The sequence below is a fragment of the Callithrix jacchus genome, chromosome 11 (assembly GCF_049354715.1).
Source record: "Callithrix jacchus isolate 240 chromosome 11, calJac240_pri, whole genome shotgun sequence".
NCBI classification, from domain to species: domain Eukaryota; kingdom Metazoa; phylum Chordata; class Mammalia; order Primates; family Cebidae; genus Callithrix; species Callithrix jacchus.
The window spans coordinates 12,470,998-12,492,403 of NC_133512.1; the positions used below are offsets into that span (position 1 = coordinate 12,470,998).

The following is a 21,406-nucleotide window of genomic DNA, read 5'->3' on the forward strand; positions in this document are numbered from 1 at the left end:
TTAGAAGCACAATTTGAAATCTTGGCAAATTTAGAAAACTCCAAGTTCACACCATAAATGGGCATCAATGCCAGAGCACGCTGGTAACTGTGACTATGCCGACGTGAACGGCAGATGGAGGCTGACAGGAGAAACTGGCCCTGTTTCCATTCTCTCTCCTTAGTTAAGCCTGGTGATCCCAGTGAAGCAACTCCGGCACCGTAATTCTCACGACGGTCCCTCTGCCTGTGAGGTATCCCTCACGACACGTGAATAAAATGTGGCTAAACTGCTACATGAGGCCACATAAGGGAATGGGCCTACCTTCTAGGTCTGTTTCCTGATTTGATTTTTTAAAAAGAAGACTACAGTCACTAAAGACATTTTACATGAAATCTCTGTGTGTTGCAAGCCTCCATATGCTGAAGACCCTTCCCCAGATCCTGTCATGCCCAGGAAGGAGTTGAGACTTTAGCATCAGCGCCACGCAGGTGCTTGGGCACACATTTTGAACGACCATAGACCTGAGAGGTCAGTTCATTACTGTCTACAGCTGTGGCCTGAGACCTGGAGGCTCCCTGGCTATTAAGGAGCAGGTCAACCCCAGGGAGGGAGTCACCCTGCGTCCTACCACTGTGCCACCAGCCCTAGGCTCCTGTATGTTGCTGAGAATCTCCCAGGGCACTTTGGGGAGGGACACATATCCTCTCAAGGGTCAGCATGCTGCCTGGCCCATGGCAAGTCTACAGGAGAATAGATTTAGATTCAACACAGAGAGATCTTTTCACTGGACCACAGCATCTTCAAGGTTCTTTGAATACTTCCTAACTGGGTCGCTGCTGCCCAGTCTATGGGCTCCCCAGGGCTAGGTCACAAGAAGCTGTTTGTCAGACATGGAGACCTTCTGCTCCACACCTGAGCTGTGCAGTGCCCTAGGGGCCAGAAAAACAGCTTGCCAAGAAGATACGAACAGGATAACCCCACTGAATTGCCCTCAGAGCAGGGCAGCAGGGCACGAAGGGGATGCCAGTTGCACCCTGTGATGCTGCATGTGTGCAAGCATGCCTATGCATGGTGCATCCATACAATGTGCAGTGCTGTCATCTTTCACCCCTTGAGGCTGACAGTGAGAATCCAGGTAGGAGTTTGAGGTCGAGAACTGCCTGGAAGCTGCCTCAGCTTGCCTGGAATGAACAGACCACCCCTTTCCTGCTCCTGGGTAGTGGGCTGGGCAACAAGCCACCAGAATGAGGAGGCCTTAGGCCTCCAGAAATGGAGAGACAAGAGCAGCTGCTTCCTGGCAAGGATTATCAATGAGACTGCAAAGCAAGACTGAAATACTCTTTGGAGAAGGTAAGATTAAAATGGCTGGAATCCTAGCACCACAAAGGCAAATCTGTGTCTGTCTTCCTCACTGACATGCCCCATAGGGGGGTGAGACTGCACAACGTTACAAGGTGTTGGCACAGAACATATAGGATGGGGGAAAGAGACTGAGAGGAACGTCAAGGAAAGGGAAAGATATAAGGGAAAGAAAAGGGGAAACAGAAAGAATGGAGGGCAGGGGAGGGGCAAGGATGTAGAGAAGAAGATGGGAAGGCTGGTGGAGCCCCTGACACCTCCATGCATGTCCTTGGCACTACTGGCCACTCCAATGATGAGTAGGTATTACTACTATTTTGTTTTTGAATGTAGGTTCTGTAAGAGATATAATCACAGGAAAAATGAAGGCTTAAGAGATAAAAACAGCCAGAGCATCCTAGCCTCTCTCATGTCTCAACCGCTAAAGTCTACAGAAAACTGGCAGAGCATCACAGCTCATGCCTATAATCCCAGCACTTTGGGAAGCTGAAGCAGGTGAATCACCTGAGGTCAGGAGTTCGAGACCAGCCTGGCCAACATGGTGAAATCCCATCTCTACTAAAAATACAAAAATTAGCAGGGCGTGGTGTCATGTGACTGTAGTCCCAGCTGTGGGGGTGGGGGCGGGGTGTGGGCGCAGGAAAATTTCTTGAACCCGGGAGGCCGAGGTTTCAGTGAGCCGAGATCACACCACTACAGTTCAGCCTGGGTGACAAAGCGAGATTGTCTCAAAATGTAAATAAAGCTTGTCTGGGTTCGGTGGCTCATACCTGTAATCGCAGCACTTTGGGAAGCCAAGGTGAGGAGATCGAGACCGTCCTGGCTAACACAGTGAAACCCTTCCTCTACTTAAAAAAAAAAACAAAAAAACAAAAAAATTAGCCAGGTGTGGCGGCACGTGCTTATAATCCTAGCTACCTGGAAGGCTGAGGCAGGAGAATCGCTTGAACCCAGGAGGCAGAGGTTGCAGTGAGACGAGATTGCACCACTGCACTCTAGCCTGGGCAACAGAGCAAGACTCTGCCTCAAAAAATAAAAAAATAAAAAATAAAAATAATAAAAGAAAGGCTATAAAAAACTTCAAGCCTTTGACAAATGCACAGATATCATTCAAACTACAATAAATTTTTATCATCTCTTTGTAACAAAGACTCAGTGTCAGTGTCTGGGGAAGATGCTAGGAACCACCTGACCTTAGGCCCTCCATCTTGTGGCACAAAAAGACACTTCTAAAGGGCATGTAGTAAGACTGCCTTCTTACCTGCCTGGGACAAAGGGCATCTGGGTTCATGTTTTATAGTTAAAACAGACTCTTTCTCCCAAAGGTCAACTCATGAACACATCTCAGCCCTTCTCTGGACCCAACGCTGAACATGGGCACAGAGTGGGCAGGCCCCTCATATACCTATCCCCAAACACTACCATGAGAAGCCCGTTCATAAGGCAAAGGTTCAAAGGCTGGCCTTTCATCTGGTGGCCACAGGCAAATACAGTATAACTGGAATGAACCATAACCAGGCAGGTCTGACTGTCTAAGCAGCTGAGCTGAGCTCAGCTGAGCACATGCTGCAGTACTACATGAGGCCACTTCAAACTGCAGGGACGTGGGCCAAGCAGAGATATCCTTTAAGTTTGTCATGCCCCAGGTGGAAAAGGGGGCCAAACCTAGAGGAATGGTCTCTTGCATAGAGACAAGGGCCAGGGTGGGCAGGGCTGTGAGGAAAGAAAGGTCTGAAATCAGATCAGAGGTCAAACCCCATCCCTGCTGCTTAAGCTACTGAGTCACAACCTCAGAAATTCAATCTCTTTATTGTGAAAACAAAAAACTGTCTTTTCAGGGGTACTGTGCAGCCAGTCAACCCCACCTTATCTATGTGTACTAAGTGCTCAGGCATGCTCCTGATGTGGCAGGGCCAGGTGAGGAGAACACGCTGACACTCCTCTCCACAGGCTCCTTGACCTCACAACAGCAGGATAGGCTTGCCTGTGAAGACAGGCAGGAATGGACAACACACAGCAGGAGGGCTTGCAGAACCACCTGCAATGTATTAATGTGTGTTGTAACTGAAGGCAAGACTAAGGTAATCCAGTACACCACAAGGTAAGGCTCTTCCAAGAGACAAATGAGAAGAAAATAGGAATCAGTGGTCTTCAGGGGGAAGAGGTGGTCTGTGTTTAGAGAACAAAAATAAGGAGACTGTGCCCAGCAGCTGACCCCTCTCCACTGACTCAAGGGTGCACTGGGTCCATGTATCCTGCCATACCGGGTATATGGGACACAGAAAGTTAAAAATAATCTAAGGAAAGCAACCCTTTTTTCCCTAAATAGCTACTCTTGGGACTATTAAAATAGGAAGAAAGAATGTATACATCTAATTAATCATTCTCTTTGGCCATGAGCAAACTCTACACTGGGCACTACGCTGGTCAAACAGGAACCTTTTTCTTTCTCCTCCCTAACCCACTGCTAACATCACAGTTTTCACACACTGGCCTCCGACATCCAGAAACTGGCTCCGCGGCCTGGCTCCCTCTCCTCCTCTACCAAAGGTCCCACCAAGGGACTCTTCAAGGGAAGACATGTGCAGATGAGGCACAAACAAGAGCCATGAACACACTTGATGTTACCAGGCTCTGGTGCAGGTAGGGCACATCTCATGACACCCTTAGAGGTCCTGTTATCTGGGCTCTCAACCCGGGTGTGAGAACACAGCTGAAAGACCAGAGTGTACCTGTGATCAGGCAGTGATCAGGGACAAGAGGAGGTGAGACAGGTTGCTTGCTAGGCTAGGACATGGCAGGCAGCCCATCCACACATCCTTCTTCCCCACCATCATCACCAACCCCTCTGCCACTATCGGCCTTGTCACTAGGACGAGGGCCTAGAGGGTGGGCTCTCCAGGACTGCTGTGCTCGTACCAGCTCATGGCTCTGTGGCTTGCCCTGCAGCTTCTGGTGGTAGTCAAAGGTAAGCCTGTCCAGCACCGCCTGTTCCTCCTCATCCACAGTGGCCATGGAGCGCTCCTTGTTGATCTTGTCAATGTCGATGGGCTCCTCTCCCTCCAGGATAGCATTCCACCAATACTCGCCCACCTTGCTCAGGTTCACCTGGGGACGAGCAGGACAGAGACTTGAGTCAGGGTCAGAAGACATAGCAGAGTCCGCTGAGGGACAGGTGTCCAGGGCTGGGGACAGAGGAGAGCCCATTGAGGGATGGGCATCGAGGATGACCTCAGGACCAGCTACACAAAGGGAGGTGACAGACAAGAGGGGGTGCCAGAACCCAAGGCAGGACCCTCCGCTCTTGGGAATGCATTTGCTGCCTATGCTAACACATCCCAGGGGAGAGCTAGGAGGGAAATACCTGAGGGAAATGACATTCTGGAAGATAACTTTGTCCTTCTTCACCAGGTCATGCATACTCAGGACAGTGCCTGTCCCATATGCTTACCTTGCCCACTCTCATCAAGAAAGGCTGTTTTCTAAGACCCCTGACACCACCCCCCTCCATGGCAGGAACTGTCCTGGGCCATCCAGCCTGCCCCCACGCTTGCCATGGAAGGTCCTGCCTAGCTCTTACCAACCAACTACCTCTCCAGTGATCTCTCTTGCTTCCAAGAACAACACCCAGCATTCTGCTAGGGACCTGCGAGACTTAGAGCTCAGCTTAATGGAAGACAGAATCTCCTGGGGACTCCTCACCCCATGACAGGACACCATGACCTGTCCCTACTTCTTCCTCCCTGGGGCCAAGCTTGCTGCATGTGTGGGTCCTCCAGCCCCATTCCCTAAAGCTCTGATGGCTCAGGAAGGAGGAACCACCATCAAGAACCAACCCCAAAATCGGTCCCAGCCTGCTCAGGTACCTCTGTGAGGATGGCACAGACACACCTTGGTCAAAGGAAGCAGCACCCAGCACTCATGATGCAGCCCTCAGTGTTGGGGGTCTATGAGACTCATGTCATTACCACAAAACCTCAAAGATAACTGGAACTACAGTGTGAGAGCAAGCATGAGGGGTCCTGTATGTACCTAGGTGACCCTGGCAGCTTGGCCTATCACAAGGACACAGGGGAGGGCCCCGGCCACTCCATGCCCCGTTATCAGTGGGCATGGGGACACAGAAAACAAGAAAACTGGCTGCATCTGCTGTGGTCAGTGGCTGGGCTTGAAATTCTTATCAGAGTGGCCAAGAAGCAACAGAGTGGGTTTGTCCACTCTGATGGGATTAAACTACTAAGGTGCTCACAGAAAGGGCAAAAAGGCAGCAAAGGGCCAGCAAGTGAAAGCAGCTTTCATCCATGGAGGTACAGCCACCAGGACACTTACTAACCAGGTGGGCAAAACCTACCAAACCACACTCAGGGTAACTGTGATACCCAGGAGGGCACAGTGAGTACACAGGACATCATATATCCTGAGAGGGAGCACTGGAGACTCATCAGCATACACAGGCTTGAAAGAGCAGTGTCCTAATGCTGCACTTTCCACCTCCCTACCTCCAAGCCCCTGCTGCCAAAACCTACCCACACCACAGATGGTACTTAGCACCAGACCTTGCAGAGCCCAGGGATCCTGCCCGAGAATGTGCTCTACTAGTGAAGAGGGTGGGCACTGATGAAGCACAGAAGAGCACACAGTGAAGATGTTCCAGGACTGGGAACAGCAAGACAAAAACTTGCAATCATAATCTGATGCCAGCATCCCAGAAATCCTGTCTGACATTCCCAGTGCAGATAGGGGGAGTGGTGAACAGGGGGAGTGGGTGGTTCCCCTCCCTACACGCCAGCTCTACCGAGTAAATGACGCTGCTCTGCCAGTGCCCAATTTAAATTTGGGATGAATCTTCCATTTCCAGATACTCTGCTCAGCTGGTTTGTCGCTGACTTTACAGTTTGTGTGATGGGACCTGACTTACCCTCAGAGACCCCAATACTAAGAACTCTACCCCATCTTTACCAAACCGATACAATGAAAAACCTTCGAAGATGGTACATTGTTTTCTCTATTCCAGGAAAGACTTCAGAGAAACTTACAGAACTGTAAATTTCTGGAAAGAAGAGACCCTTTAAGGATTTTTTATCTTCACCAGTAGTTATTACTGTGATCTATGTAACTTATTTTATTAGTGTTCACAAGTCCTGTAAAATACATACCATTACCATTTACCATGTATACCATTTTTTTGTATTTAAAACTAAGGACAAACCCTTGGAAGTAAGGGCCCTTTCTAGATTGCCCAGCATGAACAGGCAAAGCAGAGCTACACTGGGGGTGACGGTCCACTGCCAGCACCATGTGGGCAGGGGGTCAGCCTACACACCATCCAGGGGACGGTGCTGGTGCTCTCAGGCCTTTCTGCACTCTACAGACCCAACACAGGGTTTCACCAGCCAGGTCCAAACACACACCCAGAGTGGAGGGCTCCTGGGCACAGTGGATGACAGACCTGAAGACAATGAGCCACCTGCCCAGCAGGAAAAAGGGAATATCCCTAAATCTTCTGTGTCCACATGTGTACTCTGGACACAGAAGTACATTTGAACCCAACAAAAACTGAGAAGAGCACTGTATTTTTTCATCAGAAATATTTGCTCTGTATTTAGATTTCATAATATTTATAATTGAAAGAGTACATTGACAGGCCCAAGTTGTTCCAAAAATATTCAAGATTTTCCAGTAACTAAATCAAGTAGGTTTTAAATTTAAGTTAATTAAAATAATTCATTTCTTCAGTCACGTGAGTCAGGTGTGTCAAGTGCTTACTCATCTGCTGCACGTGGCTAGCGGCTACTGTGCTGGGCACTGCAGCTCTCCAAGGGAGCCATCCTCACTCACAGACATCATGCACGTGCATCAGTGAGGTATTTTAGGAGGAGATGTGAGCCCACTTTATATTAAACAATTTTTAATTGAGACAAAATCCACTCGACACAAAACTTACCATTCAAAAGCAAACTCAATGACATTTAGCGTATCCAAAATGGTATACAACCATCACCTCTATCTAGTTCCAAAACACTTTCACTACCTCACAAAGAAGCCCTGTGCCCATTAGCAGTCACTCGTTTCTCTAATCCTTCCTCCAACTGTTCCCTCAACCCCACCATGCCCCTGGCAACTACTAATGATTTTGCCTCTACAGACTTGCCTGTTCTGGACATTTCACACAAATGGAATCACACGGTTATTTGTGTTTTTGCCTGGTTTATTTCACTTTGCATAATGTCCTCCTCAATGCTGATTCATGTTGTAGCATGAATCAGAACTCTATTCCTTTTTAAGGCTGAATAATATTCCACTGTATAGATAAACCACATTTTGTTTATTCATCCACTGATGGACATATTCAGGTGCCCCCACTGTTTGGTTGTTGCGAATACTGCTATGAACACTAGTGTACAAACATCTGTTTGAGTCCCTGTTTCAATTCTTTTGCATATTTACCTAGAAGTGCTGGGTCATATGGTAATTCTCCAGTTAACTTTTTGAGGAACTACCATACTACTTTCCACAGCAGCTACACCACTTTACACTCCCAACAACAGTGTACCAGGGCTCCAGTTTCTTCATACCTTCACCGATACTTGCTATCTTCTGTTTGTTGATTACAGCCACCCCCACAAGTGTGGCTAGCACCACCGATCCTTTATCTTGACCGCAAACACACAGGCCTGCCTTCTCTGCCTTTCAGACCTGCTCCAGTCAAGTTTCCATCTGGCATCACTGTCACCATGTGGGCTGTCCTCCATACTGGGGCAGCAAACAGGACTTGAGGTATTGTCTATAAAGCTCCTTGTAAAGGCTCTGGAAGACCAAAGTCTCAGTTGCAAATCTTTAGTTAGTATTTATTTAGTACCCTTAGAATATCTTCTAAGGATGAGCATGTTAGTAAAAATAATATCAACATGATTAACATGATAATTATCCTAAACAACGGCATTCTAACATTGTTCATGGCTTGCCTCGAGTCCCTCTCCATATGTTCCTTTATAGAATTCCATCTCTCACTCTGAGTTCATAACCCCAACCTGCAGATCCCCATTCCTTTCTCCTTCCCAAACTCAATTTTATTTTTTTAGTGGCCCGTGCCCCTTAAGTCATCTATCTGACAAGCTTCTTTATGCTTGGAACGTTCTCATATTCTATAAACTGGTTTGATTTGTAATTGTTTCTGCTGTCACTGTCCACATTTAGAGTAATGCTTCTGGGAGGCCTCAGATATGACTTCAGGTAGTTAACCCTCAACACCACTGAATGGTACAGAGGATACAAGTCTTGCAGGGTTGTCTTCTGACACCCAGTGCAAAATCCAGTCCTAAGAGGACATGGGTACAACATTCCTAGGATGGAGTTCAAAGGCCCCTATCTAAAAATAACACCTGTGATAAAGTAGTCTGATGGTTTTACATTTGTTTTTTTTTTTTTTTCTGTGAATATTTTTTTCAAGTCGGGTTTGTGGAGGTGTATACACATAGTAAAACTCACTCTTTTGAGGTCACATCTCCATGAGCTGCTGCTACAATCAACCCACATCCCAGAAGCCCCGTTCCTCTTCTCAGCAGTCCTCTAAGCCCATGATGCTCATTTTACCATCCAGCATGTCCATGCCCAGAATGTCACATGTGTGGAATCACAAAGTGTACTGCTTCCTCTGAGTGTGGGGACTCTGATGCTCAGCCGCACTGTGCCTCCTGGCACAGGCAGACCACACACCTGTTTGTGGATGTGTGGGCATTTCCAGTGTTTCACAATCAGGTAGAGAGCTGCTATGGAGATCTGCATGCTTTCAGTTCTCCTTGCTAAGTAGCCAGGAATGCGTGTATTGGGTCATGTGGTGTTAGCTACTGTCCAGACTGACCACTCCGCTGCATCCCTACCAGTAGCACAGAAGAGCACCTTGTCTCATCTAGCACTTGGTGCTATCTGCCTTCCTAGCACCTCTTCTAAGTGATGTCAAGGGGCATCTCATCATGGTTTTGCCTTGCATTCCCCTAATGACTCCTGACATTGGCTTCTCATGTGCTTATTGGTCATCTCGCTTTTTTTTTTGATGTGGAGTCTTGCTCTATCGCCCAGGCTGGAGTGCAGTGGCATGATCTTGGCTCACCACAACCTCCACCTCCCAGGTTCAAGCGATTCTCCTGCCTCAGCCTCCCAAGTAGCTGGGACTACAGGTACGTACTAGCATGCCTAGCTAATTTTTATATTTCTAGTAGAGATGGGGTTTCACCACCTTGGCCAGGCTGGTCTCAAACTCCTGAACTCGTGATCCACCTGCCTCGGCCTCCAAAAGTGCTGGGATTACAGGCGTGAGCCACCTTGCCCGGCCACCATCTCATTTTTAAAAATATTTTATTTGGAAAGAATTTTAAACTTAAAGTTACTAGAATAAGACAAGTACAAAGATCCATACAAGTGTTTAGCAGCTGTGTGTCTGCACACGGCTCCCTCATTCTGTATGTATGCTGTATGTATAATATATAATGACATAATATTTTCTCTGAATCATTTAAGAATAGGTTGCATTAATCTTAGCCCTTTGTCCTCAGTTATTTCCTAAGAATAAGGAAATAACTTAGGATGATTTTGGACTCCAGTCCAGAGTCCCCTACTGCATCTTAGGGGTCCAGTCCTCTTTACTCTGACATTTCCACAGCCTTTTTCCTTCCCTGATGTCTCCTGGTTAACTCATGTGTGCACACTCAGCTGGATATACACATGTTCCACCTGTAGGCACATGACATCCACAGCCCTCAGTGTTTGGGGTGTCACTCAGGTTACCTGGCCAAAGGGAGTTCTGACTGCTCCACTGTAGTTATTGACTTGCAAATTCCCCTCTCCAGAGTTCCTGTACCCCTGCTCCACCCTGCCCCACACAGTGTCTGCCTGGTCCCATCTCTCCCTTAAAGCTGGGAAATGCTGATAGTTCTTGCCCCAGTCCCTCCACACTGACTGGTGGCTTAGGCGTCTTATTGAAGCAACCACCTTCTCTTCTTCAATGAAGTTATCTATTGCTGTCAGTACTGACCCCTGGATTCCTGGCCTCTCTGGCCTCTCAATGGCTTATAACTCATTACACCATCCTTAATTACATTGATGTCAAATAATCCCAGACAAGGTTGGTGGCGGTTGCTTGACTTTGGTGGTGCCGCATGATTTCCCTGGTACGTTCTCATTTTCCAGCATAACAAGACGCTCCAGGTTCCTCTTTTATATACTGGGTCCCAGACCTATAATCAGTCCATTTCTCTGAGGGACCCCAGACTGCAGGCTGAACAGTGTTCCCAAAATGTCCTCACAGAAACTTCTACCTCAACATGAATAAACTTACCTCAGCATCCCCGAATCTGCGCTGATGACTCACCAGCATTTATATCCCTTTCCTTCCTTAGTAACGGAACCTCATTTCTATTCAGGGAAGCAATGTGCCCAGTGAGGACGACTTTACTCCTCACAGCTGCCCGTGTGATCGAGACTGGGCCAATGAGACTTATGGGAACGCTGTGGGACGTTTCTTCCGGGAAGGCACTTCAGAATGAGGGCAGATAACGGGGTGAGACGACAGTGTGGTGGAGGTCCAGGGCACCTGCTCAGCACCTGCTCCTAGGGGAATGTGGGCCACACTGGAGTAGATCCGGCTTCTCAGGACATGCCACAAGTCAGCATTGTTATGGGCAGTCTCCTGGTTTTCAATGCTGTCAACTATTTTTTTAAGCTTGAAAATTAGAAACAAAATTAAGACACTTAAATAGGCCAGAAAGGACCCACTGTGGTCTGAGTGTGTCTGGAAGGCCCACGTATTCTAGAGGGATGGTGCCAACAAAGCAATGTCGAGCTGTGTTCCCTTCCTCTCCTTCCACCCCCATGAAATTAGGAAGGCCAGCACCCTATCCACAAAGAGGCACCTTTAGCCGGCTATGCTCAGTACATTCCTTCCACTCACATTGGAACAGGTTTCCTTGGGCTAATGCCTTCTGTTGAATCCATAAGCTTCAGCTCTTCCCTACTGGAATTGATGAAGGATTCTGATTTCCTGTGAAAAATACTGAGGGCTCTCCCTAGAGACATCATTTGCACTGAAGGCTTAAGGGCTCACATTTCATTCACATACTAATTTCTAGGCTTTGGGCTCTTGCCAAAATGCTGAAGTAATTTAATCTGTTGTTGCCACTCTGAATTTATCAAGAAGTATGTTAAGCAATCCATGGGATGGCATCTGGGGCAGGAAAGGTTGCGGGGACTCAGGAAGATGGCTCACCAATGACAACAGGTAGACAATAAAACACCCATCTTCGTTTCAACCTCACAATTGTTCTAGGGAGTGACACTGGAAGTACCTGGGTAAACCAGCAAAGATAAGTGAAGATGAAAACCCCACTGCTGGTGGGGATGTGGGAATACAGGTGCCCATGTCATTGGCAACATTCCAGAAATAACTCATCCACCAGGGAGAGCCACAGCAACATCTCATAGGCTGCAATTACACTATAATTCCACTTTTGAGAAATAATCTAAATTAGAGGGGAGACGGTGGATACAGCTTGCATAAAAACACTCACAGGGTTCAAATATCATAAACAAATATATTATGATGAGTTTTAAACCCTCAGCTTCAAGGTCTAATCCCTCAAAGAATACTCCAGAGCAATTTCAGTAATTTTAAATGACTTGTGTGTGCACTGCGTTAATACATGAAGAGGTCTATGTGGAATGGCATTCACCTCACATACAGCTACAACGACCATCTCAAGCATAGCCATGTCCAAGAGCCCCCGCAGCAGAGCAGCCGCCCACAGCAGCGTGGAGGACAGCCTGTCAACTCCCCCAATTGCAGGAAGAAAGGAGGACGGTGCGCATGCCAACTGCCTAGCTTTGGGGACTGAGGAGCTATCAGGAAAAAGAGCTGGTGCCGTTGCCACGGCTGATTTTACATCTTTGTAACCAAGAAAGGAGCTTGCCTGAGTCAAGAAGTCTCATTTAACATTCTGAAGTGTGGGAGGGAGGAGGGAGGCAAGAACTGTCATACGGTTTTAGCAGCCACCCCTGCCTGCCCTGGCTGGCTGATGTGGGATCCACAGCACAGTGAGGAGCAGGTTATGTGGAAGGCAGCTGGGAAGTGAAGGCCATGTCTGCACTGGCCTGCCGGGAGGTCAGAAGGTCAGAATCTGTAACCATGGAGACTGGGGGTGGTGGCAGCAGCACAGCTCTGGATGCCATCCCTTTGCATCCTTCTCAGCTCATGCAGCCTCACAGAAGTGCTGGATGGGAGACCTGCATTGCTGTCCTGGGGCTGCCCTAACAGGGAAGAACAGACCAGGCGACTTAAGGCAATACAAATTTAGTATCTCCCAGCCCTGAGAGCCAGAACTCTGAAATCAAGGTGTCAGTAGGGCCATGCTCCCGCAGACTCTAGGGGAGGATCCTTCCCGTCATTTCCAGTTTCTGTTGGTTCCAGGTGTTTCTGGGCTCGGTGGCTATATCATTCCAGTCTCTGCCTCATATTCACGTGGCATTCTCTCCTCTGTGTCTACCTCTATCTTCTCCTCATCTGTTTCTTATAAAAACAGGTGTCACTGGATTTAGGGCCCACCTGGATAATCCAGGATGATTCCATCTTGAGAGATCTTTAACTTAATCACATTTACAAAAACCCTTTTCCCAAATAAGGCCTCATTCACAGGACATCTCCAACCCTTTACAGCAAAGCCCTCATCTTACTTTCTTTAGCCATCTCCAGTGCCTGAACAGGATTGGGTACTTAATAAGAAACCAACAAACATTGCCGATCAACCAGACTACAGTGCTCAACCTTGTTGAAGGGTGACAAATGAAATCCAGCAAGGCTAAAGAGATGACCCAAAACTAGGCAGCTGCTTGACAGGGGGCTGCAACCCAAAGCCAGGCTCCCTGATTCATCTGCAGTCCCTTTCTGCATCCATATACTCCAAGCAAAGTGCCAAGCTCCACACAAGAGACACAATGCAGCAAGCAGGAGGCAAACAGGATCTTTGTGAATCAAAGCAATAGGTTCACTGATTCACAATATTATTTCAGATATGTAATCAAAGGAAACAATATGGCCCCAAAAGGTCACACATAAATAAATAATTAAATCAAGAAGATAACAAACCCCTTAGCTCCTGTAAACAGCAAACTTTCTATGATACACTCTGTGTTTACTGCACTAGAGGCTACATGGTCCAGAAAGAGGTGGAGGCAGGCAGAGCCCCACGCGGGAGCACTACAGGAAGAGTTGCAATGCTCTCCATAACTCCCTTTATTCAGGTATTTGATTTCTCAGAGGTGAAGGTGCATTAGGAATGCAATGCCATCTACTGATAATAAAGGCACTCTAAGGACCACGAGAAATAACTCATGCAGTGTTTGAATTGTAGAGGGATTTTTAGCAGAGAATATTTAGGAGCTCTGTTCTCGAGCAGTGACAGGTACCCCTCAGTCTGTACTGGTTCTGCTGAATTTCCATAAGCTCTTTGTGTAGCAGGTGTTTGATGAAAGCTAACTACAAAAACTAAAGGCAGCCAAGACACAAGTGAAGCCTGGACTCAAGTAGAACACAGGTGGAGACAGGCCTGCAGGGGTTGTGCTATGGCCCAGGCAGCCCTGGCATAAAAGTTGAACATCGAGTTACCCTCTTAAGGCAAAGCTCCCCCAACCTCCTGCCTGGTGGCTGCATCTCACATTTACCTAACACAGAGAAGCCTCTGAAACCCACACTGGGGACCCACACTCCTCCCTACTCATGTTCTGCTCCACGGAGCCTTTCAGTTGAAAAGAAGCCATGCTTCCCCGCCCCAACAGGGCTGAGCCTTCTCCACAGACTCCCATTTCTCACTGTTTCTCACAGCACTGGGAAGAGCCCTCTGGGATAAGGTAGGCATGGGTTTAAGGTGTAGCTCTACCCCCTTTGCAAGCTACCAACCTTCTCAGAGCCTCAATGTCCCAATTTGTAAAATGAGTTTACAGAGAATTAAACAGCACTGTAAGGAACCTCACAAAGAGCCTGGCACAAAGACTGTGTGCAATGGAAAGTGGCCATTATTAAAAGAAGTTAATGCTTTGGCCACTAACCTCATTCCTATTCCACTTGTATTATATATACAAGTATACAAAATACACAAAAAAGCAACATGGTGTTGATATATACACGAAGAAATTAACAGTCACTTCTGTCAACAAAACCCTTAAGAGTTGAGCTATGTAGTAATAATCACATATTTATGCAAATAATGTAAAGTGAAAGTAATCACTGGTACCCTAATTATGAACCCAACAGATTTCAAATACGGTGGGCTATGGGCTCAGAGACCAGTGACTAAGGCTACAGGCTTCTGCACAAAGCACCTACAAAGTGCAACTGGACCACATGGGGAAGGCTCACCAAGAGCTTCCTGCTCAGAGGAAACCAACACGAGAGCATCATGACCTGCTCCATGCTCTGCACTGAGTTCACCCAAAGGAAGGACGGCAGGAGAGTCAAGGCCAGTGTTTTAAGGCAGGGCTGTCACTGACCTCTCAGTCGATGGAGACAGCAGCCCCAGGATCACAGGCCCATTAGTGCAGTCCAGGCAGCCAGGGCTGCACTTCAGAGGGCAAGCTAGCCGGCCCCAGTACTACAGTACCTCCACAACCATGTGAAGCTCAAGTGAGGGAGAAGCCATAAGGGCATCTGTGAACTGAGTAGCAGGTGTTTGACGACATAAAGTATGACATAAAGGAAAGGAATTGGTAGTACTCACAGGAGCCCATGGCTTAGGAAAAGGCTCCAGGCTGTGTAATTAATGCACAGGCTTTATATGTCAGGGGTCAGGGGATGAGGAACTGAGCTGCTTTGTAATGGGACGATCATCACAGTATTTGCAGGCAGGAGAAGAGCACTTCTCTGGTCTTTGGCTGCTGAATGCCATGGGCAGGGAAGTATAATCAAGTGAGATTCAAAACAAGAACCACTGCCATCTGCTGCTGGCCATCAGCAGAGGTAGGCCCTGGGTGCCCAGGTGAGTCAGAACTGGGATGGGCCGGTCCTAGCCCCATTGCTGGAAACCCTACACACCACACATAGGGCCTCATGTAGGGCCTAAACCGGAGGCCCTGTTTAGGATGAAATGCTCACTAGGAGAGCAAGCAGTTGAGGCCATGGCAAACACCAAGAAGCATGTTGTCTGTGCCCAGGTTGGCCCCCCCTCCTTATAGCCCAGAGTGAGCTCTATCATCCAGGCTTGATAGCAAGACTGGAGTTAGGATTGGTCCAGGTTCCTGCAGCACCGACAGAACACCCTGCTTTCAGTACCTGGCCTGCACATCCCTCCAAGCATGGGGGCAGCCAGGACAGAGTCACTGTGGGCCCCAGAGACAGTTTGTCCCTGCCAGTACTAGCCAGGGTAGCCCAGGCAGAAGCCTGCCAAGCATGTCTTATAGAAACCAAAACAGGTATCTTTATTGCATACTTTGCACATATGAAGAATATATCTGTAAAAAATTCTGAAGGTTTTTGTCCAGACTTAATATTTTTCTTTTCACCTTTATCTGTTTTGCCATGCCCCCAGCTCAGGAAAACCCATCTGCTCCAGCAGCTGAAATTAATAACCTCACTGCTTAAATGTAAACAGGCTTGTTGGTCAAAAGGGGCATCACTGCAGGTTTGAAGTCTACCTGGGAGCCCTGCACAAAGGTGCCCAAACTTACCAAAACACACTTCCCAGGCTCAAGACTCCAGAGAGAACTCTCAGTGTTGATCTTATGGGTTAGCTTCCCTTCCATGAGGACGCGCTCCCCATTTTCCTCCAGCATGGCCACACGTATGGAGCAGCTACTCAGAGCCACTGAGACCTGGGAACACAGCAAAAGAAAGTCATCTCTCCTCTCAGGGTGACCACTGGTGTGCTCAATAGTGGGAGGGGTAACGGTTTCCGAGGTACTTAACTGCACACTGCAGCACTGTCATCAGGCTCACCAGGCACCTCAGTGAAGAAAACTATACCAGCTTAATTTATACTTAGAGCAACCTACAGATGTCAGCTCATTTAAGTAAATCCACCAGAAAATCTTTCTCAGCATAACTGGTAACATAAAGTGCTATGTGAAAGCTGCTGTGACCCAATCTTCTCCCTTCTCCAGTTAGAGACCAATAATCGCAGCAAAAACTGAGCAGAGGAGACAAGTAGTATTTCTCCCTTGCCTACCCTTGATCCTGCTACCTGGAAGATGCAGGTATCCTTGCCTATCCTACTACCTGGAAGATGCAGGAGCCAGCCCTGGACCACAGAAACCAAGAGAGCTGAAGCAGCTGCACATCCTGAACTGCTCACCCAGGACTGCTGTACAAGAGACAAGCACTGCCTCTTCCTTCTGTGAGCCACTGAACTGCCTGGTGACTACAGCCTGGTCTTCATCCAAAAGTATGATACCAATTCCTTTGGTTTTGGAAAGCAGTTATGCTCACCATTATACCACCAATGCCTGCACATGGTTTTGCATTTTGTCTTGGTTCTTTACAAAACCTCTAAAAGCCTCAGCTCGCCCTTCTCCTTCTGAGCCTATCCTAGGCAGAGACTGGCCCCATGGCCCTCCCCACTGTCCTAGGAACACCTCTCCCTGCTCCACCACTCGTCTGTCTCCAGAACTGGACTGGCAGCTGCTGAGAGCAGGGCTCCTTTCACTTCATATCATGTATTGGAGCCAGCAGTCTCTAAAGCAGAATATGCATACCCCAGGGGGTTCACAGGTCAGTAATCAGAAGAGGAAAGAAAACTGAACTTCCATTTACATTTTGTATCTGTATGAAGTATGCATTAAGAAGACACTGGAATTAAGTACTGAAAACTTTTTTCTAATAGGTGTGTGGAATAAAAACAATTTGGAAGCTAGTCTCCATGTCATCTGGTAGGTGGCTCATTAAATGCTTATAAAATGATTGGGGGAAAAAAACACAAACTGATAAGATTTTCCAAACTGGAGTTTAGTATTTGCCAATGAAATACAATACTGTAACCTAACTGTAGTTTAAATATCATAAATTAAAAAGTGGAAATGGGAGAAATGATGTGCAGGAGTCACTGCTGTCAGACAGTTTTTCTTCTTTTTCTTTAAAAGACAGGGCCTTACTTCACTGCCCAGGCTGGAGTGCAGTGGCGTGATTACAGCTCATTGCAGCATCGAACTCTTAGGCTGAAGCAATGTCTCCATCTCGACCTCCTGAGTAGCTGGGACTACAAGCATGTGTCACCATGCCTGGCTAATTTTATTTTTTGTAGAGACAGGGTCTCACTGTTGCCCAAGCTGGTCTTGAACGTCTGACCCCAAGAAATCCTACTGCCTCAGCCTCCCAAAGTGCTGGGATGACACATGTGAGTCACTATATCCAGCCCATCAGGTAGTTTTTAAATGAAAGATAGTTCCTGAGTCATGCAGTGAGGGGAGAAGGTGGCAGAAGGCTGCCCACTACGGGGACACAGTGAAGATATTCTGCTGGCTACGGGCAGCTCTTCCAGGTTCAGATGCAGACTCCAAGGAAGCATCTTCCCATGAGAATGCAGTTCCACCTGCATGACCTTTCATAGGGGAATATATCGTGGAAAGGTGTATTTACTTGACTAGTCCTATTGAACAATGGGCAACTGAGCTTCACTCCCTACCTTCTAACAGCATAAGGAACATGAGCAAATGGAACATCAGATCCACTCACTCTTGAAATGATCCAGACACATGTTGGGTCAAATCATGTCTAAACATGAACTTGCATGCAATGAAAACATGACACAGAAGGCCCAGAGCTCCTCAGTCCTGCCTTCACAAGAACAAGCTCACTTAACAAATACAATTCTCCACCCAGCTCTATATAACACAATAATTTCCAAATTTGGGCAGGCTTCTCATGCTGCCTACCCAGGGGAATGAAGCAAATCATCAAGAGAGAAAACCAAACAAGAAATGCTTCCAGAGGCCCCAGTGGAAGAGTCACACTGGAATAGACAGCCATCTCTCTCACCTCTTGTGACCTGCAGGCACAACAGGCATGAAGAGAAAAATCCCAGACAGTGAAAATGGGGGAAGAGGGAGGCCAGGAACAGAAGACAAAAGGAGGAGAGGCACGTAGGGCAGGAGACATCCAGAAGCCACAGCTACATGGGCTCCAGCTGGGAGAAAGCAGGTATGCAGGGCAGGAGCAAGGCCAGGGGCACATGTAGTAACTGCTGTGGCCCTGGAAGCACCACTGAAAGGGACAGGAATCCCTGTTTGCTACAAAAGAATGAAGGATATTGCTCCAAAGATATTAACCAGCAGTCTGAGGAGCCGAGCGCGGATGCCTGTGTGTCAAGTGAAGTCCTACTCACTCAAGCACTGGGATGGCCAAGACCCCATGGCCTGTAAAGCAAAGCTGACTGGTCAATCCACTCAGCTCTGATGGTGGTGGGAAGAGCAGACTTCAGACACACAGTGGACAAACCCATCAGTACTGTCTCACACTCAAGAGAATGGGAGAAAAAAATTTTTTTATTAAAAAAAATACTAGAGAACTAAAGACTGCATCTTATGAGAAAAAACAGCCAGATTAAAAAAAAAAAAAAAAAGATTACAGAGCTAATTAGGAAAAAAGATATCCAAAAATATTTCTATGCTATATCTTCGGAGAGATCTGAGATGATACTATATCCATATAACCAGAATAAAATATGAAAATAGAACAATTAGGCCAAAAAGAAAGAACACAAAAATTTAAAATATAGTAGCTAAAATTAAAACTTCAACAAAAAGGCTGGAAGATAAAGTCAAAGAAATCAAGGTAGAAACAGAGATCAATTCAGGCAATCAATTTGGCATTCCAGAAATTATGACAGCAATAAAAGAATTTTCAGAGCCGAAGAAAAATATGCCTTCAGATTGAAAAGTCCCACCAAGAGCTAAGCAGAATGAATGAAAGACTCACGCAATTTTATAACACTGAGTGTTTTTAAAAAGGTCCTAAAAGTACCAAAAAGGAGAAAAAGCTCACTCACAAAGAGATGGAATAGACTTCCAGAATCAATTAACACTGAGTGTAAGAAGAGACATCCCTTTCAATCTTAATAAGGGGAAATTATTTTTAAGCTAGAATTCTACATACAGCCAAACTGAGAAATAAATGAAAAGTTAAAATAAATACATTTTAAGATATACAAGAATTCTACATTTATTATGTATCACTTTGAGAAAAACAAAATGAAGATGAAAACTGAAAAAGAGGAACATCCAACTCAAGTCCAAAAAACAGTGCATTTAATCTAGAAGTGCAGGAAGAAAATACCAGGAGTGTAGCTATATAGTAGAATAAAAAATAACCAGTCTAGAACAGAGCTCAGGAAGAAAAAGATTTCTAGACAATACACAGTAGTAATGAATCTGGGTAATTCTGAAGTTATGATGAAAGTATATTACTTTTGACAATAAGATTTTTAAAAAAGGGCATGAAGAACCCCCCAGGAAAACAAAAACAACTTAACAGATTCCTGATCCAAAAAGATGTCAGTGAAATGGTAGTTACTACAGGCCTCCAAAAAAGCTCTCCTCCATAAAAGCAACCAAAAAGTTTACAAAAATTGTCAATACCAACTTCTTGTGGATTCTGTAAACTAACCAACGGTTTGCAGGAACCCAGGGAGCATTAATTCAAGGAAAACAACCATATCTCAGTAAGAACAGCGAGCTCTGTAACATTTTAACTTGCCTTAGACCCATCCCCACTCTCCAGGCCCTCACCAGGCCACATTCCTGGTACAGCCTAGCAGTCATCTGGAGAAGCAAAACAGTGCTCTCAAAGCTCTTTCAAAGTTTCATTTCTCAAAGAACTGTCATTATTTGACCTGATGGTTCCTTGGAAGACCTCATTTGCAAGACTGACTGACTGTTTCTGGCTAAATTCAGAAAAGCCTCCTCACTCCACATACCCAGGAGTATAGGGCACATGAACGTATAGAGCTTCAGTACATGCTCAGGAAAAACTTAAGAAGGCTCTAAGCTCTCACCTCTGGCTGACTTTGACTCGACAGTCAGCAGGAAATAAAGGCTAAGGCAGTTTTCAACTGTTAGGCCAAGCAATGAAGGTATGCTCCAATAGTTACATGGAACCCCTCGGCAAAAACAGGTATTTACTAATCCCAGGGGTTTAAGGAAATCTCTATCCAATAATTAGTTGGCCACTAAGTTCACCAAGTAGAGATTTCACTGGTCTCTCAAAAAACAATACAAACTTTACAGAATTAGTTCAGAAAAGTCATTAAACAAGAACAACTATATTATATACCAGTAACAACCACAGGAATAAAGGAGCATCTGATTTCCTGAGTCAACCCACTCTGTTATTTCAAATATCCATTTTTCAATAACAGCAAAAAAAGAAAAGAAACTTAAAAAGAACAAAGTATGGCCCATACATGGGAAAAAGAAAGCCATCAATAAAATCTATCCCTGAGGAAGCCCACACATGAACTTAGCAGAACATAGTGTCTAAATCAGTTGTTATTTTAAATATGCTCAAAGAGCTAAGAAAACTATGCAAAAATTACTAAAGGAAAGTATGAGAATAAAGTCTCATAAGTAGAGAATATCAGTAAATATCAGTATCACTATTGATACTGGTAGCAAGATGGAAATTATTATTTTTATAGAACCAAATACAGGCCGGGCACGGTGGCTCACACCTGTAATCCCAGAACTTTGGGAGGCCAAGGCAGGTAGATTACGAGGTCAGGAGTTCAAGACCAGCCTGGGCAAGATGGTGAAACCCCATCTCTACTAAATACAAAAATTAGCTGGGCATGGTGGCAGGCACCTGCAATCCCAGCTACTGAAGGCTGAGGCAGGGAATTGCTTGAACACAGGAGACGGAGGTTGCAGTGAGCAGATCGTGCCACTGCACTCCAGCCTAGGCAACAGAGTCTCAAAAAATAAAAATTAAAAAAAAATAAAAATTCTCAAAAGGGGCTCAAAACCAAATTTTAGCATTTAGAAGAAAGAACAAGAAAACTTGAAGACAGGTCAGTTGAGATTACCCAAACTGAGAAATGGT

At 46.3% G+C, this 21,406-nt stretch overlaps 1 protein-coding gene across 2 annotated transcripts in view; it reads right to left on the minus strand.

The window, feature by feature from the left end:
* NUDCD3 (NudC domain containing 3) overlaps nucleotides 1-21,406 on the minus strand; it is a 115,752-nt gene that overhangs the window by 4,591 nt on the left and 89,755 nt on the right. For both annotated transcript variants that reach the window (XM_035253308.3, XM_009002120.5), the window contains exons 4-5: nucleotides 16,048-16,191; nucleotides 4,261-4,449 (exon numbers count right to left, since the gene is read on the minus strand). In XM_035253308.3, coding sequence (XP_035109199.1) covers nucleotides 4,261-4,449; nucleotides 16,048-16,191 — 333 coding nt within the window. The remainder of the gene's footprint in view (nucleotides 1-4,260; nucleotides 4,450-16,047; nucleotides 16,192-21,406) is intronic.